Here is a 19703-nt window from a genome sequence, read left to right as displayed (position 1 = left end):
TGCCTACTATTATTAGATTATTATGTCTTTTTATTTCGTTGAAAAGGCTGAAAAATGAACAGAAAGTCAAGATGAAAATTCACAATACGGACAAAATTTATTGATAAATGTAATTTTATTTTTTTTTTATCATGAGGTTTTTAAAGCTCAAACTCTTTGTCTTGTGTAATGTTATTGTCATCAGATGACGGCCATTTCGCAATCGAGATGGCTGACCCTCGTGAAGCAGCAGATAATATAGGAAGATACATTTAGTTTTAAGGTCATTGAACTTGGCGATGAAGACTAACATAATGTAAACTAGCATGACTTGCCCACTCGTGAACAATGGTCACTTGTAAGCTTTTTATGGTCTTGATGGAAGCAAGGTACGTTGGTTAACGCCCCTCGTTCCCCTCAGTTCCTTTGTTAGCAGACCATAACAAGTCACAATAATAACCTTTTCTAATTTTCACAGTACGTTATATGACCTGTGCACTTTCTTTGGCAAAGTTCCGCTTACGGAAAAGCCGCGTGTTAATGGGACACGATGTGAAATATTGTGACCTGACGAAGGAGGAAAATGTCAGACACGGTTATCCTGGGTCACGGTAATGATATGAAATGAGGTTGGGTTCGCGTGTCAGGTTCTGAGCTCTTTATTCCTGTCGGTCTGACAGTTTCTCACGTGCTGAACTGAATTTTCTTCTTCCCGTCTCGTCTTATTCCTTTTTAGCACTTGAAAATGATTGGTTATTTCCTATATTTTAAGGCGTTTGAAAAGCTGGCTGTAATAAATGATTAGATAACCTTTTCTTGTGATCCTAGCATGAGAAGCTATACAGACTATGACCATAAGCTAGTAAAACTATTCGATAACATCCCTAGAAGTTGAATTCACCTGTTTTCTCCTGCCTTTCTCAATATGTATACGAAATCTTTTAGCATTTCATGAATTTTTAAGTCATTCATCACTCATACCTTTCATGCGGTGTTGCAACCAGATTGCTTCTACGCAAAAATTTAAGAATTTTTTATTGGGGCTGGTACTGACATGATATATAAAGAGAAACGTAACTGATACGCTTACTTGACATCAATTTATTCTTATTTGCTTCCCCTTTCCATCCGTACCTGCACTATCCAATTATGATGTACGTGAGACTCATGGCTGAACTGTCCCTCGTTATGTGTGAGAACTGTCATACTCCACAACTGTCATACATTTTGATGTGTTGTGGCGCACTGTATAACGCGCGTATTTTCTGGTGGGCTTGAGACTTTAAGTACGCATAACTGCCTGCATCATGATGTGTTTGGACGCAACTTCCGCAAGCGTACAGATTAATAGGCCTAAGTTGAAAATATAACTGTTGCACATAATTCCGATTAAGAACAAACACTATTACAAGCGTACATTATGTAACATAACAAGCCGTGTGTCATAGAAGCGCACTATAACAAGCCGCATGAGATGACGTGTTTATGACTTATGCTTTACGGGTAATTAACAGGATTGCATTACTAGTTCCTGCAATACGATTGTCGTGAATTGACTTACAATCGCTCTTTATAACACAGCGGCCTTCGATTCGCTGTGCTGTTGTGACGTTGTGCCTTCAGTAGAGCTAGTCAACTAATGTCATTATTAGTCCAGTAGTGCTAGTAAACTAACATACCTTACGATCACGATCATCAAATTTTTTTTGACGCGCTGGCAGGCTGAGCGTGTGAAAAATAAATTTCTACATCGTAAGTGGCTTTTCTTCCATGAAATCTTATTTCCCTCACAAATAATCACAATATCAGTACGCCCCAATACATGCAAGTATCGAAATTATCCTCCCTTTTGGTTTTTCGAGCGAAAAAAAATGTATCATTGATATTAATGATTGAAATGTTCCGTATAATTCGCTACTGCCGCCAAAAATAATTACTTTTGATTGTAGCATCGAAGGACGAATGATTCATTATTTAATAGCACGGGATTTGTATATGTTTCGCTGATGAGCTGCGATATCACAGGATCTATAGAAGCTCGTCAATATTTTGATACGTATTTACGAATGTTGAAACCATCTCTAAACTTATCTCTCTCTCTCGTTAAGTATAAACCATTCATTAAGCTGTCAAGTAGTAACACATGAATGTTGAAACCATCTTTATATATATCTCTCTCGTTGATGACTAGAATATTAACCATTCCATTAATATGCCCAGCATATACACATGCGTCCTTATATTTTTTGATGCATTCCTCCTGCAACGCCGAATCAAATGCGACGCAGGTATTTTTTATATTTTTTAGTTATTTTTTTATGTCGCGCCGTTCCCAGTGGCTCTGTTGTGCGTCCATATCTTCCCTTGACGAATCACTCATTACCTTGGTCACACCAACTGTTGACTATATGATATGCTTTAATAAACACGCGCGCATGCAAGCCATTTCAGTTTCCTATTATGCCGTCCGTAAGACGAATACAGAGACAGCAGCTTTTCATGTTTATTCATCACATGTCGCTGTCTGCCTCCATTTATATTATACTTCTAACTCAGACTAATTCATATGACAGTCCTAAAAATGCCTTAAATACATTTCCATTGTTAGCTGATTTGATGATCCAGGGTTGGCGCTCACAGGCTGATCTTACTATCCTATAAAGTTCGATATACTTATTATCCTGTTTAATCTTCAGCTTGAGAATATGCAAAGTATTTATATTAGGGTTATTTAGTGATCAATAAGCTCTTCATTGTTACGTTGACAGATTCATATAAGATTCTAAACTGAATAATATTTAATTTCATTACACTTGGTGTGATGTGGCGAGAGATAACGCGTGACATGACTTGTGCAATGGGAGACATCGTCAAAAAGACATCGTCACTCATATAACTGATCAATTAGTTTCATAATAAAGCTCTGAGAGATTTGTGAGGCAAGTGAATTTATTCTCCCAAAATTATGGCTTAAATTAGTATTATTTTCTTTCTGGAGTTTTTTTTTTTTTTTTTTGAGGTCTAAACAGAATTTCTACGTCCCATTTGCGAGGGCATTCTTATTGGATAGTTATTAGCTTACTCTGAAAAATGGATCTGCATTTCGTGTTTAATAAAATAAAGTTAGACAAACAGATTTGAATTACTATTCAAGATTCTTGTCCTTTTGAAGGTGACGCCATCCCCTCGCTCTCTTGATAGCTCTGAATGAAATAAACGCTATTATGCAGAAACAAGTGAAATTTTAATATACGGTAATAATGAAGTATAATCAATTAATAGGTGCAATTTTTATTTCATTAAATTTAATACGATTTTGGTCTCAGCGTCTGAGATCTGGTGATCCGTGATCAAAGCCGAGTTATGCATAAGTAGAAAGAATAACTATAAAAAACTATCGAGTTTCAGACTAAATTTAATCCTGGGTTTTCTCACGTTCAAGTTAACTCTGTTCTTCAAACCATCCATATTATTTATTTATCGCGTGAGGGTCGGTGCGTTTGCTGTGAGTTTCAAGTGTACAAATTTTAACAATGTTCGTGTATATACATCATGTGTCGTGATGTGTGAGTGAATATGAGCGAAATTGGAAGTATGAAAATTTATTGCAGTATCTCCTGAGTTAGGTATTTTCTATTTTCATACAGCAGAAAACCTCTTTGAGCATTACTTTGCGCTATGCACATGCTACTGTAAAGAATCTATATAAATACATTTTTTACTCTCGAATTTTTAAATCGGGAATTATTCATACCAGTATGATTCATAGTGCTTCAATAATTCATTTTTATCGTAAAAGGACAAACTTTTCTGTTTTTGCATGAAATTGTTTGATCGTAGCTACTATTACTGCTTATGGTTTGCTAAGAATTTCAACCTTTCAGTTTCAGTGTTAAAAAATAATTTATACCGACAAATGCGAATTTTTGATCTATGATATATTGACATAATTCAATCATTGTAATCTATGTGTGTTACCAATAAATTTGTATGTTTTCTTATCAGAAACGCTTCACGTTATTGCGTCACAGAGCTTGTGCATTCGTTTCAAACAATTGATATTATTATCCTGAACATGTGTACGACATTCTAGGAATCATGAAGAGTGTAAGACGAACGTGTTATGAATGACGCAATAAACTAACTAAAGCACATACTAATTTCATCATGAGAAAATCGTCTAAAACATTTCATTTTATTATTTTATTTGAAAATTTTGTTCGTGGAAGGAAGTTATTTTTGTTACTGGAACAACAATGGAGGCTGAGAGTGACATCTTTACCCTGTTGGACTTGGGAATTTTAGTTCTCCTGATCCTGGTTTTGAAGTACGTCTTTTTAACGATTATGACTGGTTTGCTGAACCTGTGTCGAGCGGTCGACGGCAACTGGGACCGTAAATACACGACGCTGTTCTCGACTGACACCACGTCCGACTCGACTGACGACGACAGCAGTGCCAGGAGAAGCTGCCTCAGAAGACGATTTTTCTTCAAGAAATCGCCGGATTTATCGTGCGGTCTGGGCAGCGATGACGGTAGTTGCGATGGTGACAGCGAGGGCAGCGCAGTGTCCAGTGGCACCGAAAAAGGTTCATATGAGGCTCTTATCAGCATCGATACCAGAGAAATTTGCTCAGATTCTTTAGTATGTCAGTATAAAAAAGAAGCTTCGTATTCGCCTAAACAAACCAAGAAAACTAATCGGAAATGCGCTATGGTTGGTCAAAGGTATTACACTGCACTGAACGACCTGTGCGATGAGCCTTATCAAGAGAGCAGTAAAACATTCTCTCGGTGGAGTTCAAACTTGAGTCATATCGGTATCGTTAGGCCTCTTCAAAACGGATCAGTTCTTTCGACATCCTTATCTTGCCATCGCGATAAAGACACGCTCAACAACGTTACAAGAATATCGGAAGAAGAAGATAATAAAATTGATTCTTTTCTTTGTTATCATGATAAGACTGCCGCCAATACTGACCCGTCTTTGAGCTCTACTGAGGTATCAGGCTCAGTGACAGACAAACGAAGTGGTGTGTCGGTCAGTGATGGAGACCAGCTGTCCTGTATGGCAGGTACAGCAGCTAGAGGCCGTCGGGCTCTGTACGTAGCCACCGAGAACACACAGAACGAGCTTCTCACAAATGATTATTTTTTAAACGAGCCTCAGAGATACGATGTTGTTTACCGGTCAAAGCGTTGCCTAGTTGGGCCTAGAATTGATCCTCAAGTTGTAACTATTCAACCCAGGAAATCGTCTGTGAACATGGCGCCCAATTCCACAGTAATGTCATCTGACCGACTCGGGGTTTCCTCTGTCGGCCAGATGTATGATGATGCCGAACATCTTTACGAAAATGTGACATTTATTCGTCAAAATTCTCTAGACGATGGTGGCTACTTTACGTCAAACAGTGGTTCTAGTAGTGACGCTTGGGAGAACAAAGAAGACACGTCGTTCTTTGGTTACGGTCCGCAGAATGTTGAAAGGAAGGAAACAACGGCCTCCATTAAGCTAAGACAAAATTCCCACGAAATACGCGCTAAAAGGAATCACTGTGATTCGTGGTATGGTCCCAACGAACAACGTGCTAACTCTCACGACCTGAGTGTTCTGAACTTAGAACTTCAAACCACGAATGCCTTGAAGCAACAATTAAAGATCGCCAATCGTAGAAAAACATTTTCGATGGTGTCGTTACAAAGCAATCGGGCTCCAGAAGTCCCGCTGAGATCCACCGCTAATGAAAATTTGCGTAACACCAAGTCAAAGTCATGCATCATACCGTCACCAATTGTGGGTGCCGAAAACCTTATTCAACGCTGGGACGAAAGTTATTTCAATGAACACAACTCGACGAACAAAATAAATGCTAGTTGTCGTGAACTCAGGTTTGGCAGTGAGCTCCCCAATCGAGTTGGGTCGTGCATCTTCACCGAAACTATGGGCGAAGACTTCACGCCGTACATGCCTACGGGATTTATTCCGAGTCCATCCAAGTCTTCGCCTGGAAGAACGATGGCCAGCATCAACAACTCTGCCACTGCATCTCCTCGCCGCTGCCTGTCTGCAGCGTCTCTGTACAGACCACGTCACGAGGGCCCCAATGGGGACATCAAATTAATTAATAATATGGAATCTCTGGAAAATAGCCGTGATATACAGAATGTCAGCTCTGCTCATTATGAAAAATTCAAGAGGCAACCGAGTTTGAGAAAAGTTTTGCGGAAAGCGTCGTCGGTGAATAAAGATCTCAGACGCAGGATCAAATCCTGGTCACCTTTCACGTCTAAGTTTGACGTGTCCGACTTTGGGTCTTCTTCATTTTACACGACACTTGAAGATGAAATTATTAAAGAAGATGCTGAGGAGGCAGCATTTGGTCAGGCCACGATGAAAGCTCGTTACACATCTTCTGTTTGCGATAAGCTCGTGTCTAAAGACGTGTGCTGCGAGCTCCAAGAGTACAAGGAACAGAAAAACCGGTATAATGCCGAGTTAGGTACTCGTGATGTAGGTCCTCGAGTAAAGAATGATCATGTTGACAAACATGCTAATGGTGTGAGGAGAAAGAAGGCGGCTTCTGTGTGTGGTTTACCTACGCAAGAATGTGATCAGACACACGACAGGTGAGTAACTTGCTCGAATTCTTCATTTCGCCTCCGTTTGTTTCGCTGAGTGTATGCTTATTTTGAGTTTTTTTTTGTCTGTTTTATTTTTTAGTTTAGTTTTGTCTGTTTTATTGTTTAGTTTTTTTTTGTCTGTTGTAAATCATGGTGCAGGTTTCATCCACGCATTTCTAAAATTTAACATTAAATTATTGCCCATCATTTTTCTCATTGAAAGAAATATAGCTATATAGGTTAATCAAAGGATTTTCTTTCGGATTTCATTGCAGTCAAGGTTCAATAAGAACATAACGCGATGCTTAACATACTCCTTGTGTTCGAGCCTTTCTACTTGTCAGTTCCTTATGCTCACATATTTTTGTACCCATGATTTACCTCCTCTTTATTGTCCTTCACTGAGAAAAAATACAAGTTGACTTTGTTCGACCATCAATGACACACGAGACGTAACGCAGCAGATACTACTCGCCGCTCGTCAATAAAAAGCATATAATATTGGTTTAAATGACTACAAAAATGCTTTAATCCTCTTAGAAAGTTGTTGTTAAGATTTGCTAGTAAAATAAAGCACTCCCATTAAAGGCTGGCGACATAATGTGCTCTGGCGACATAATCGGCACTGGCGTCAAATAAAGCTTACGTTTGATGGCGCTCATGCAAGTCCGGAACTGAGCAGAGGAATGTGTCGCTCGAGCTCAAGCAATGGGAAAACAACATTCGAAACTATGATGTTTTGAGGCTTCACGTGAATGATCTTGCGATGGTGGTCGAATTTGTTCTTATTTGCGTACAAATTGCGCAAAAATGTGAGGCACGTCATAAAAGCCACGAGCGTTTTATTAGTAACTCATGAAAAATTCTCACATTTGATTTTGTGATTTTTCATCCAAAAATTTCATTGCATAAGTTATTTGCCGATCAATTGCAACAATTTAAAGCAATATATTTTTCTTACTCTCTTATTTTACTTACTTAAAAAATTGATCTATTACTCTTTAATTCGCATCTCTGAATATTTTTTTCTTAATTGCGTATTGTATTTTCATTCCTCAGGTGAGTCCTTGTAATCCTGCTGAGCGGCTGGCGGGCCGGCCGGGTTCGCTTCGATCCGTGAGTGAACATATAATATTAAGTTGATTTATAGAGTATGGATTTAAGGTAGATGATTGATTCATACATAATAGGTTGACTTTAATTTACATCTATGCTGTTACAGAGCGGCATCGGAAAAGTTAATTTGAAACATACAATTTACGTATAAATGTTCATTTTCCTTCTGCCTGGTTGATAGATGATATTTGTGCACTCGAGAAATTAATTGCACTGCTAAATGAATATGATATTTGGAAAGCATTTTGCTATTCTGGGTTGAGAAGCAACTAACATCTGGCTCTTGTTCTTCTAAAATCGACGTCAATTGTTATTGTAAAGCCACTTCATGTGATTCTAGGAGTGACTTTTTATTCTGAGGGCAGAGTCTAGTAATTCTGAAATAACGTCTCGTTGTTCAAGAACCAGCGTCTCATTTCGTGAAGCAGCATCTTGCTATCCTGGTCGAAGCGTCTCGTGATTCTTGATGCAGTATTTTATGTCTTCTATTAGTAGCGCCACGTGATTCTGGAAGCTGTCTCGTGATTCTGAAATAAGTCTCTCATTAATATAGCAGCTCCTCGTTTATGTGGGAGCAGTGACTCATTACTCTGAAAGCAGCGTCGCGTTTTTAAATTAGGTTTTTTGTTATTCAGGACTCGTGTCTCACTGTTCAGAGATCACAGAGTCTCTGGCAGCGACGTCATCTCTCTACTGCCTCATGTCCGTTCTCTGCCAGGGACGCAGCCATGTCAGGTGTCGGTCCTGTACCGCGCTTCTGACCTACAGTAATTATATCGCGGGTGTCACGTTCCAGGCCTCGATCGCGAAAGTTAAGACCTGCGATTGGGTATTGACGGATTGATAGTAATATTAGTATTTATGTTGAAATGGTTTAGTTGGTTTTCATTGTTTCCAGTGTAGAAAAACCCTTCCCATGCACACTCTTACTGCTGATCGAGTTGGTTCTGCTGTTTTTTTTTCAAAGTATAGTTTAGTTCTTACCTGAATCCTTCCTTGAGTAATTTGATTGCACTATTGCCGGTTATGCGTTATTTTCTTTTATTCCTCAATTTTTTGTTTTATTTGCTAATTGCTTCGATACCAGATCGATTCGACAAAGTAAGGCGAATATCTTCAAACTCCACGTATGAAACTGATTTTCATCAAATTTATTTCCTACTGAGTGAATAGTTTTTAATAAAACCAAATCTACTGCTTATTCATTGATGATATGAGGTCACAGAAAGGTCATGCATAGCTCATCTTAGCAGTTAATCTGTCCCTCTTCACCGCATCGTTTGGGCGCCACAGCTTTGGCTCCGTCAGTTGGTGCCGTGCCGCGGCGCAGGAAGGTTGTGTGTTGTTACGTTGCCTCGAGTCCAGGAGACTTCCTTGCCAAGTTGCCTGTTGTAGCCATTGTCCAGTGCAGTGTGGGTGTACAAGGAACCCAGTGTTGCAGCCGTGGGTGTCGGGGCATCATTAGGAACTGTGGCTGCATCATTAGTGAGATAAGAGTGATAGCTTCTCTTCCTAATATGAGAACTTTTTCGAACTTGATGTGTGATTTTGATCTTGCTCGAATTAAGTTGTATGCTGATTTTGGAAATTGTTTTCGATGTTTCGGTCGTTTTTGAACCACTTTATGCGGCCTTTATTCATAACCGAAGGTCAAAATCTATAGATTAATTCTTAAATTATTTAACAATATTCCTCTATATTCCCACAACGAAATTAAGCATCGTTTTTCAGCATCACTTCAGGGATAAAAACTTCATTAATTCAATTTAGTCAAATGCGTCGTTTTCTAAGATTTTAATGCTAAATTTGATTCTTACAATTACAATCATGAAAAGAATTCATGTATATTTTTTCACATCCTCTCTGCTCGTCACATATTCTTAACTCCTCCTCGGCTCCAAACCAACTTTAATTCGTCTCTACGGCCTCAATGTCACGAATTTTTCCCTACCCTAATTGACTGCAATTGGAAGCGTCGTCGTCTGCTGAGAGCGATTCAGCGCCTTCAGCTTTGCGACAAACTAATGATTACCCTCCTCGCGTAATCGATGCGATGTCAAGAGTCTCAGTCAAATTATATTATTATAACTAAGCATACCTTACGCATTCTCAATCAAATCACAGTTAGGCATAAGTGTGGCATACTTGCTTAAATCAAAATTACTACATATTACTTAAATCAAAATTACAGAGACTTATGTCTCTGTCAAATCGAAACTAATACTAACTTACGCTACGGCTGCGTCAAATCAACAGTAATCGTAGCTGCCATTATACGTTATTTATTATAATTTAATTATAATTTCCTTAATAATGCACCGGGTTGTGCATGCCGCCGCCTTCTCCCGCCTGGGATCAGCGTCTGCCGAGCGTTCAGGTCTCCAATGCTGCCCTAACTGGGCTTCGAATTATCCCCAGCTGTTATTTAATATATTTTTGGGTAAGGAGGTAATGGTGGGTTGATAGAATCGTCTTGTATTTGAAAACCGAAATGAAACGTTTTCGAAATATTCGACTTTGAAATTTTTTGCTCATTCTTGCATGTTAATAAAATTGAGCAACAATCTGATATATTCAAAAGACACTTCGATAAACGCGCAGTCAGGTACAAAAGTCCTTGAAACGCTCGCTCAGTACAAATACCAGTTGTTTTCACCCACACCTATTGGGTTAATGGCATCATGGACATCAGTGTTACCTGACCAATCGTTGTGGTCTGTGGCCAATCGATGAGCAAGTGGCGTGCAATCAAAAAGACGGCTTATACAGCGAGATTATTTTCAAGGTTGAAACTGAGGCATCGTAGTATTTATGATCGATTATATACAAATTTGTCCAGCATCATATGCTCGTTTGTAATGTACTAGGACGTCGAATTTGCATGGAAAACTTTAATGCATTTCTAAATATGCCGAAATAATTTACTTGCTTTTGTACAGAACAAAAAAATTTTTGCTTCGGAGTTAACTGTAGTCAAGTTGAGGGTTATGTACAGTAGCAGCCTGAAATTTGAGATTAAAAATGTAATTAAGGTAAGATTTCATTAATTAATTAAAGATTAATATTTAATTAATCAATTAAAAATTTGATTAAGAGTGTTAATATAGCTAAAAAAGTTACTACAGTTAGTAACAAAGAAGTTTTTAATTCACCGTTGAGTCTCTAGGATCTCTGTAGCGATGCAATACCGCAACCTGACATGAACCGTACTACTGGTGTCGACATGTTAATAACGGCCGTGGCGATGGCTGTCATGTCGGTGGATGTAGGGGCGTTGTGACGCGCGGTTTTTGAGGTTCTTCCCTCTAGCTATAGCTTTTGTGGGTCATCCATGTCGTGCCTTTGCGCCCTCGCTTCCTACCGAGCGTAGAGAAAAGTTTCTGCCTGCTACGACTACAAGCCCTATTAATTCATGTGCCTTGCTTCCGATAGTTATTCCGAACACTTGTTTTCTCGCAGACTTACGCATGAATTGGAACATTCTTACATTCCAAATCCTGATGAGTTCTTTTGCTTCTGGTACAAAGACTTATTTGTGTATGTTAGTCTCCTTTGGAATAATGAATACAAGACTCCTTATTTATGAATGACATCGGTCAATTTGCTTCAATTACTGCCACACAACTTGCGGAAATTATCCTCTTGTGAGCTTGCAGCGGCTTGTGGTCTGCTCTAGTGTTGTTTGTCGTTCTTTTGTCGCCAAGTGTTATTTCTTGCTTGCATGAAGGAAAGTAGAAACCCTGGAATTTGTTGCTGGCGGAATTGCTTCCCGTTAATGACTTTTGCGTCGCCTGCTCATCGATGTTGTATTATAATTGTTTCTTTTTTTCTGAGTTCATTTCAATCGCCAGTGTTAATTAACAGTTGAAGTTCAGGGATGGCAGTCAATTTGGAATTTGCGTTTTTTTCCTAAAATTGAAGATATGGATGCTGATTTGGGGTATCACAAGAAAAAATTAATTAATTAATTAAGTGCAGGAAATATCCGACTCGCCATTATGGCCACTACAAATGATGAAGTTTGGTCGTCGTTTTCAAGTTGAAAAACGAACAAAAGCTGAAGCATTTCCAAATGTTTTCTCGATCCTTTTGTGGATCAGAACTTTCGAACTGCCGGCCACTCCTTAGCGTTGGCCATCGTTTGTTCCATTGCGAAATCTAAATTCCGGTTACGAGCTTTTGTGTTGCTGACAGCTGTATGTCCGGTACCTAGAGACGCAGGAAGGGAAAATTTTTACGGATTATTTAGTAATCAAGTTATCAAGTAATTATTTTTATCAAGATCCGTAAACTTTAATTCTTTCTCGTGAATTTGTTTGCTCGTGGAAAGAACGGCGTATTATGGCGTGCGTTTAATACGTGTAGAGGGTTGAGCAAGATATGATTCACGTCTTTTTTTGGCCGTATGAACATCTGCCCTTTCAAAAGCTGATGGTGCGATTGATTTGTTCTTTTTCGCGCACATTATTTACGCACAATTTCACTCTTTTTGAAGTTAACTTATATAAATTATGCACATTTGCCCCGTGGATGAACATGGTGAGGTTTTGAGGTCGTGTCAATTCGTTGTCAAGTTTGTCTTAAATTAACTCCATGAAACTCTAAGAAAAAGGAAGAAACTTTGTTTAAAGTGCATGTATTCAGAACTACGGCCCGGCGGTCGTCGTGATCATCGGGGAGAAATTTTTTACTCAATCACAGCTGCATTTTTTAGTTTAACATTTTTTAACGATATTATTTTCGTCGCGTACTCATGGCGTGGGTTATTATTTTTTTTTATTGAAGTGCAGATTCGCCATCCCAACTGATGACCATTTAATTGTCTTCCAGTAATAGAGTCGACACAAAGGCTTCTGTCTCGTACAAAGCTGACCTCATGGAAAATATGTTGCTGATTAAATGATTAAATGATTAAATGATGTCCGAGAAGGAGGAGCAGCTGCTAGTGGCGAGGCGTGTCAAGGTTCCTTAAAATGACCAAGCAACAACGGACATTTCCTGATAGCACCAGCGCCTCCCTCTCTCATCTACACGAACAAGCTCCAATCAATCTTAGATCCTTGCAATGAAAATAATCTGAAAGTCTGTTATGCCTTGATTTAATCATCCCGATTATAACAACTCTTGTTCGTAGCATTTTTTGTGAAAACCACATGAAAAATATATTTCATAGTGTTTTAGGACACAATGTCACCTGTTTTTTTTTCGCTTTGTCAGCGTTGATTTCGAGGTGTTCACACAGGAACATTTATACTGGCGAATTTCGTCTTATTATTCGGTTCACGAAACTTGATTAGATTAAATTGATTTTCTTTAGCATTTGGAAATTCAGGATAGCTGAATTCAACCCCTTGTGAAGCTGCAGAGAGTAACAATGCCCACGTTATTGCTGGAGCCGCTCGCTAGCGGCAGATATGACACCTGCTTGCAGTAATGAAGAACGGTTTATCTGGGCTTGCTGCACCACAACCAGTTTAGAGCTACAAGCAAACCGGCGTTAACTCTGGGACTGGCTGCCTACCTGGCTCTCAACAAGCCACCTCTTGCTCGATCTCTTAGTTTGTACTCGACTGAGTGCCTGACTCTCTAGTAGTCTAGTTGGTACTTGACTGAGTGCCTGACTCTCTAGTAGTCTAGTTGGTACTCGACTGAGTGCCTAACTTTCTAGTACTAGTCTAGTTGGTACTAGACTGGGTGTCAGGGACTCTCAACGAACGTGCCGTAACTTTCTTAGTTTGTACTTGACTGAGTGCCTGACACTCTAATTGGTACTAGACTGAGTGTCGGACTCTTTAGTTGGTACTAGACTGAGTGTCTGGCTCCTTAGTTCGTACTCGACTGTGTGCCCGGCTTTTTATTTGTACTCGGTTGAGTGCCTTGCACTCTAGTTTAAACTTGACTGAGTGCGTGGCTCCCTGGCTGTTAGGTTCATGGTAGTTTCAATCATATAGGTTTTTACGTAAAGGAAATGCTACCGTATTACGTACTGCAATATTTCACTGTACTCCCATAGTTGAAGCATAGTTCATTGTTATTTTATTATCACATCGACTTGAACACCGTTATCCTTAACCCGCTCATATTCAGAGTATTTCATTTATCCGTGACCCGCTCATCTTCCTAGTATTTTATTTTTCATTATCCCGCTCATTTTCCTATAGTGTTTTCTTCATCCTTAACCCGCTCGTCTACGTAATATAACGCTGACGATTTAATCTAGTACGAATGACTTGATGGTCTGCTAAAGAAGTTTGCTTAGCAATGTCTGCTCTGTAGGTCTTCCTTGAGGGCGCAGCTCGGCAGCGGTCAAGTTTGTTTTTATACAAGGATTAAACCCGTTGTTGTATTGCCTCTCTAATCCAAGTTCGCTTTGCGATCAGTTCATCCAAGTCGCGCTATTCTTGTCTCATGTTCCTTTCACCCCAACCTGATTTTTTTTTTGAGAACGGGAGCAGTTCCTTTGTTGAATTACGAATCTATTTGCTGAAGATAAAATTCATAGGCGAATTTATACACTACTCTTGATCGATTGAATGATTTCGATCTGTTATCAATTATAATATGAATTGCGAAATTTGAATTTGTCGCGTTCTGGCGTTAAATAAAAATTAACTTATCACCTTCTAGAATCCGAGACAATTTAGATGACAAGCATGGAAAATTACGGCTCACTTTGTCTGAAAAATTTGATTAACTTAACCTCATGTTGTGGAGCTTGACGGTAAAAGGAGTTTTATGGCAAAATGTCCGTGAAGCAAACTTTTTGAAACGTGTTTATAGTTCAAATGTTATTTTAACGCCAAATAATTTCGGTCCCAATTACCCAATTTGCGGAGTTCAATCATCTAAATTTAATATTGCAGTAAAATGTGGCTGCTCACAGGGTAAAGATTTATTTGTGAAACATGTTTCAATCAATTTATTGGCAGCTGACGTAAATCGCCTGCAATTTAGTGATTTGAAACAGCGTCGACCCCATGCGTAACCCACATAGAAAGCTTTCGTTTTCACCCAGGCTAATTAAGTAACTTTTCCTGTAGTACTAATAGAGCTCTAATTGCGCCGTTTTCTTTTCTCTTACGCATTACACACTCTCTCTCTCTTTGCATTAAAATTGCGTTAGGTCTCCGAAGATTCAAAAAAGTTGATTTTAGACGATGTTATTTCCCTCGTTCCGTTTCATTTCCGCTATACTGTTTGAACCTTGTTTAGTTCATCCGTTAATTAATACGAGACGGCCAACGTAACAAATTGATCATTCTTTGACGATTTTGTATCAGTTATTCTGCATCTGGTGGTACCATTCAACTAGTAGCCAATTAATGCATTTATTGCGTGCTTCTTGCCACGGCGCATGGCTGCTCAAAAATAATGCGCAGAAGCGTGCGTGTTGCGGTCATACAGGGCTCATGAGATGTGTTTGTTGGGGGATTTTTTCCACCATAAACTTTTGTTCATCGTTCCACTGAGAACACTACAAATAAATGAGACTCACGCCATATTGTAGTTGTGGCCGCAAATATTGAACATTGGTCTAAAACGGTAATTATAATTTGCTACTGACTATCAAGAAATATCATTGTCACATCTTATGATTTTTGTGTAATTGGATTGCATTGCTAGGGTATATTCGATTATACACTGTACTTTCAGGGTCTGCATGGTAGCCATCATGAGGCATGCACCTCAGGAGGGACTTCTGACGCGCGCCTGAGCTCGTCAGAAGTACTATGGGATTAGGTGGATTGTTCCTGAGCGCCCCACCGCCTGAACTCGCGGTGTCTGACTGCATGTCTCAGTTGTGGGGTTAAGTTATTATGTAGGTAGGATTCATTACATTTCCCTTCTCTGTCTCTATCGTGCGGGCGGCCGACGTCCCGTGTAAGCGACCTCTTGTTCCAGTGTTTTAGTTTCTGTTGCTTTTCAGCTGTCCCTCCTTGTCACTTCGTCTCTCTGAGATGCAAACGCTGCTTCATTCTAGCCAGTTTCAGCGGGCTGGAAATTGAGACCTTCCGGCCCCTGTGGGTGATTAATGATTTTACGCTTTAAGAAACTTTCGATTAACTGAGACCTTCCCTCCTCTTTGGTGATGTTCATCTTGACTTTCGGTGCGAGATAGCTAAACAGCTGAAGCACTAGTAAACATTTGGCCTCTAAACTAATTAACTAACCATCTTGAGGCATGCTTGTTATGAACATGCGTCGTCATGGTGCGCCGTCGTGAAGGGCGTCACCCTGCGTGTCACGCTCTTCTTTGGTCTCGCGGTACGTCGAGTATCGTGCGTGTCACACCGTCACACAACAACGAAAATCGCGATGACCGCAACACGACGCGGGCACTAGAACCGCAACTTGACTGCCTGTGTGGCGCTCGTGAATGTTACTGTTGGCTGTGTGCTAATATTGTCTCTGTATTGTATTATTGGCTGTGTGTTATGTAGAGGTTAATATTGTCCGCCATGTATGCGAATGTTGTGCAAGTTAACATACGTAACGATCTTGAAACGAAAATTATTTCTGTTTGATGCCGGATGGAGCGACTGGCGTGAAAATTCAGTTCACGCCAGTCGCTTTCCGTGATTAGCTTTCCGGCTAATCCGTGCTGATAATAGATTTTTGTGTATCCGGGAAATCAACATTGCCCACATAAGTTTTATCTCTTATCATACGTGTATAGAAGCAACAAAAAGACATGAATACCATCCGTAATACCGTAAGAAGTTTTGATGGTTTTTGTAAATGTAAAAACTCGATATAAATTATTCGCTTTAACATAGCTTTAATAAGTTTGACGTCTCAATATGAATATTTTCTCGCTATAATTATTATTTTTCATTTTCAACACTTCCTAACTTTCCTCAGTTTACTCTTTATTGACACACACAAAATTATGTATCAAATTTAATTTTTATTTGAAGGATTTCATGATGACTATTAACATAAGGGATAAACTGTTCAATTATGAGGGAGTACGAAACTGTATTCGTGTTCTGTGCTTGCCCTTCACTCAGCAATTATCTGCACTTGATAATGAGAGATGAAAACGAATTGTGTCAGCGCTGAGCGTGCGCTCTACAATATGGTTATCTCGCAGACTTGCGTCAATTGACCTTTAACTCTTGGGTGAATTAACCATTGACCTTATTTGCCATTCAATCTTTTGAAGTCTTGTTAAATGTAATACAAACAGAAAAATTCTTGTACCTTTACGAAGCGGATGTTGATATCTAAACACGCGTAGCAGCGAGCGACGACTCCGAGCGACAGTGAACGTAAGCAAAGCTACAACGAAAGGCGCTGATCATGCGGAACTCGAAGAGGTATTTTTTACGAGTGGTTTGCAGCCGAGACCTGCCTACGCTGATGGCTTGTGGTCGATGAGAGAGTTGCTAGTGACCAATCACCATCTAAGATATCGGAGAATTAGCGAATTACTTATCATAATTTTTCGATGGATAATTTTATTTCATTACTTGTCTCGACTCGAAAATCTGTCATTTATACCTGTTCCTGGCTTAACCTAACCCCAGTGGGCCTTGGCAATTGGCTATCACTACGATCATTTTCGTACCGTTCAAACATTGAGAGAAAACATATTTTTTATGTTGTAGAATTATTACTTTCTTGAAATAAATTTGGTTCTGTCACCACCTGAGTCGCGTATCCATATGTCATAGAAAAAAATCACGAAGCATCAAAGGGCTAAATAGAAAATGAACATAAAAATTTCAGTGCCTATGTTTAATAATGAAGAACACTCGTCTGCCCGATTCTAGTCAGAATAGACTAATTCAGAATATATGTTATGAATGTTTTGAGTGCATGCGGACGCCATTGTGGCGTGCTGCTTGTTCGTTTTGCACGTAAAATCAGAGTTATAATTGAATGCTTTTTCCGAGATGTTGTTTTGTTCAGATTTTATGTCCAAGATGCTTCTTTACTTTTTTACATAACATAAATAGTTAGAGATTAGCCTGCAATTTTTATGAGTTAGTCCGTTTGTTTTTTTATACCCTGTCAATTCACGTGTCAATTATATAAATGGCAACAACAGCCCGTAACTTTGAAAGTGAATCTGTTCAGGTGTTTGGTAGCCGGTCAGTCCTTGTTGCCATAACATATAAATGGCAACAACAGCCCGTAACTTTGAAAGTGAGTCTGTTTCGGTGTTTGGTAGCCAGTCAGTTCTTGTTGCCATAACATATAAATGGTAACAACAACCTGTAACTTTGAAAGTGAGTCTGTTTCGGTGTGTGGTAGCCAGTCAGTTCTTGTTGCCATAGCATATAGATGGCAACAACAGACCGTAACTTTGAAAGTGAGTCTGTTTCGGTGTGTGGTAGCCAGTCAGTTCTTGTTGTCATAGTATATAAGTGGCAAAAACAGCTCGTAACTTTGAAAGTGAGTCTGTTTCGGTGTGTGGTAGCCAGTGGGTTGATCTTGCCATGTCATCTACCTGGTGATAACCTTGAAGCTGTAGCCGCGGTGTAGCGACCTCTGAGACCTCGTCCTGATGGACGCCGCTTGCAGATGATCTGTTGTGGCTCCGTCCTCTGCACGACACCTAGCGTCTATGTGCTAATCTGTGCTCGATTCTTCTGTAAATCTGTTGTGCCTTATTTAGGTTTATAGTTTATACCGCGGTATTGTGATGTGCACTATTAATCATGGTTATTTCTAGCGGAAAAACGCCTCTTATCTTGAAAGAGTGGAAGAGGCTTTTTTGTTTATTATTATTATTTTTTTGCTTTTTATTTGAAGGGTATAATTTAACCTCAGTGTTGCACAAAAAAGACATTTGGGTTTGTTTTGGTAGAATATATTTTTATTTTACCCAAGTTTTATATTTTAGACCCGAGTTTGCTGAATATCGATAAAGGGTATCGCTACTTCCTTTCTAAGATGAACTGAAAAAGGTGAAAAGGTAAATGACGGATGATTCCTACTCTTTTTTAGGTAGTCGTAAACAAATTCCTCATAATGGTGTGCTGTTCATGTCGTGGTGAAGTCCATGAAGAAAAATTTGTAGCATTTATACCTATTTTAAACCGAACAACTGTTTCCGAAGTCGTTACACCGGTCCTGAGTCTTGTGTTGTTGTCGGAAGATGAGTGGCAGGCAGTATTGTATTGGTCGCTTGTGTGCGTATAGTGTAGGGTCGATGGCCGGACCAGCTGAGCGAAGCTTGGAAGTAAATGACGGGTGTTGTGCTGTCGTAAAACATAATTGCAGGCTGGGGTGTCAGCTCGCATCCGAGAGCGAGAGTGCACAACCTTACATGGGGCAGCATCGCGGCTGCCTTTTTCAAACGTGCATAAGATTACAGGTGAACGACTGTCTGTCGTGTCCTGGTCACTCGTGTTGCGCCGCTCAAGGTTGACCAATGATCGTGATGTTATCATCACGAGTTTATTGTTACAATGCAATGTTTAATCCAGCGCGTCCCACGGCAATGCTGTTTAATGCAACATTAAAACGTGGATTCCTTACTATGCGGCGCTGTCTGACTCTGGGGAAGAGGTGATAATGCATGTTTCTAGATTAAATTTTGAAATTGAATGTACTTTCTAGAACACTTTAGCGTCACACCTCATCCCTGGACAAGTTGTAATTACTACTTTAGTACCTTTCTTCATTATTTATTCATTTTTTTCTCTGAATTTGCTGCTTTTTTTGGCTTTCTATCTTTATTTACGTTCATTTGCTTTCGTTTACTGAAGTTGATAATGAACAAATGTCTTTGATGCATTTAAGTGAAGCGCAAGCATTCTAATAGTAAATTATTTGAGTTAAGCAGCCACTCGTAAGGAGTGAACCGGGCAGTGCAAGCTATAACTAGAAAAACACGAGTGGGCGAGCTTGAGTGAAAGTGATTATAGAGAGCACGACATGTGAGAATATCGTTACTAAGATAATATAGTTTTATACATTATTCTAATAAATATTGCTTCGATTATATGCTTGTCAATGCACATTATTTGAG

General features: G+C 39.4%; 1 protein-coding gene across 2 annotated transcripts in view; it reads left to right on the top strand.

Moving 5' to 3' along the window:
* The window catches only part of LOC108668191 (serine-rich adhesin for platelets), a 179457-nt gene that overhangs the window by 50705 nt on the left and 109049 nt on the right, over window positions 1–19703 (top strand). The window contains exon 1 of one of the 2 annotated variants that reach the window (XM_018155360.2): window positions 4030–6610. The exons of the other annotated variant lie outside the window; for it this stretch is intronic. Coding sequence (XP_018010849.1) covers window positions 4236–6610 — 2375 coding nt within the window. The 5' untranslated portion in view covers window positions 4030–4235. Of the gene's footprint in view, window positions 1–4029; window positions 6611–19703 lie in introns of those variants that run through there. 2 annotated transcript variants of the gene reach the window in all.

The sequence above is a fragment of the Hyalella azteca genome, unplaced genomic scaffold (genome assembly GCF_000764305.2).
Source record: "Hyalella azteca isolate HAZT.00-mixed unplaced genomic scaffold, Hazt_2.0.2 contig7177, whole genome shotgun sequence".
Lineage (NCBI taxonomy): Eukaryota > Metazoa > Arthropoda > Malacostraca > Amphipoda > Hyalellidae > Hyalella > Hyalella azteca.
Note: the sequence above shows the minus strand (reverse complement) of the source record. Positions and strands in the feature narration are given on the sequence as shown.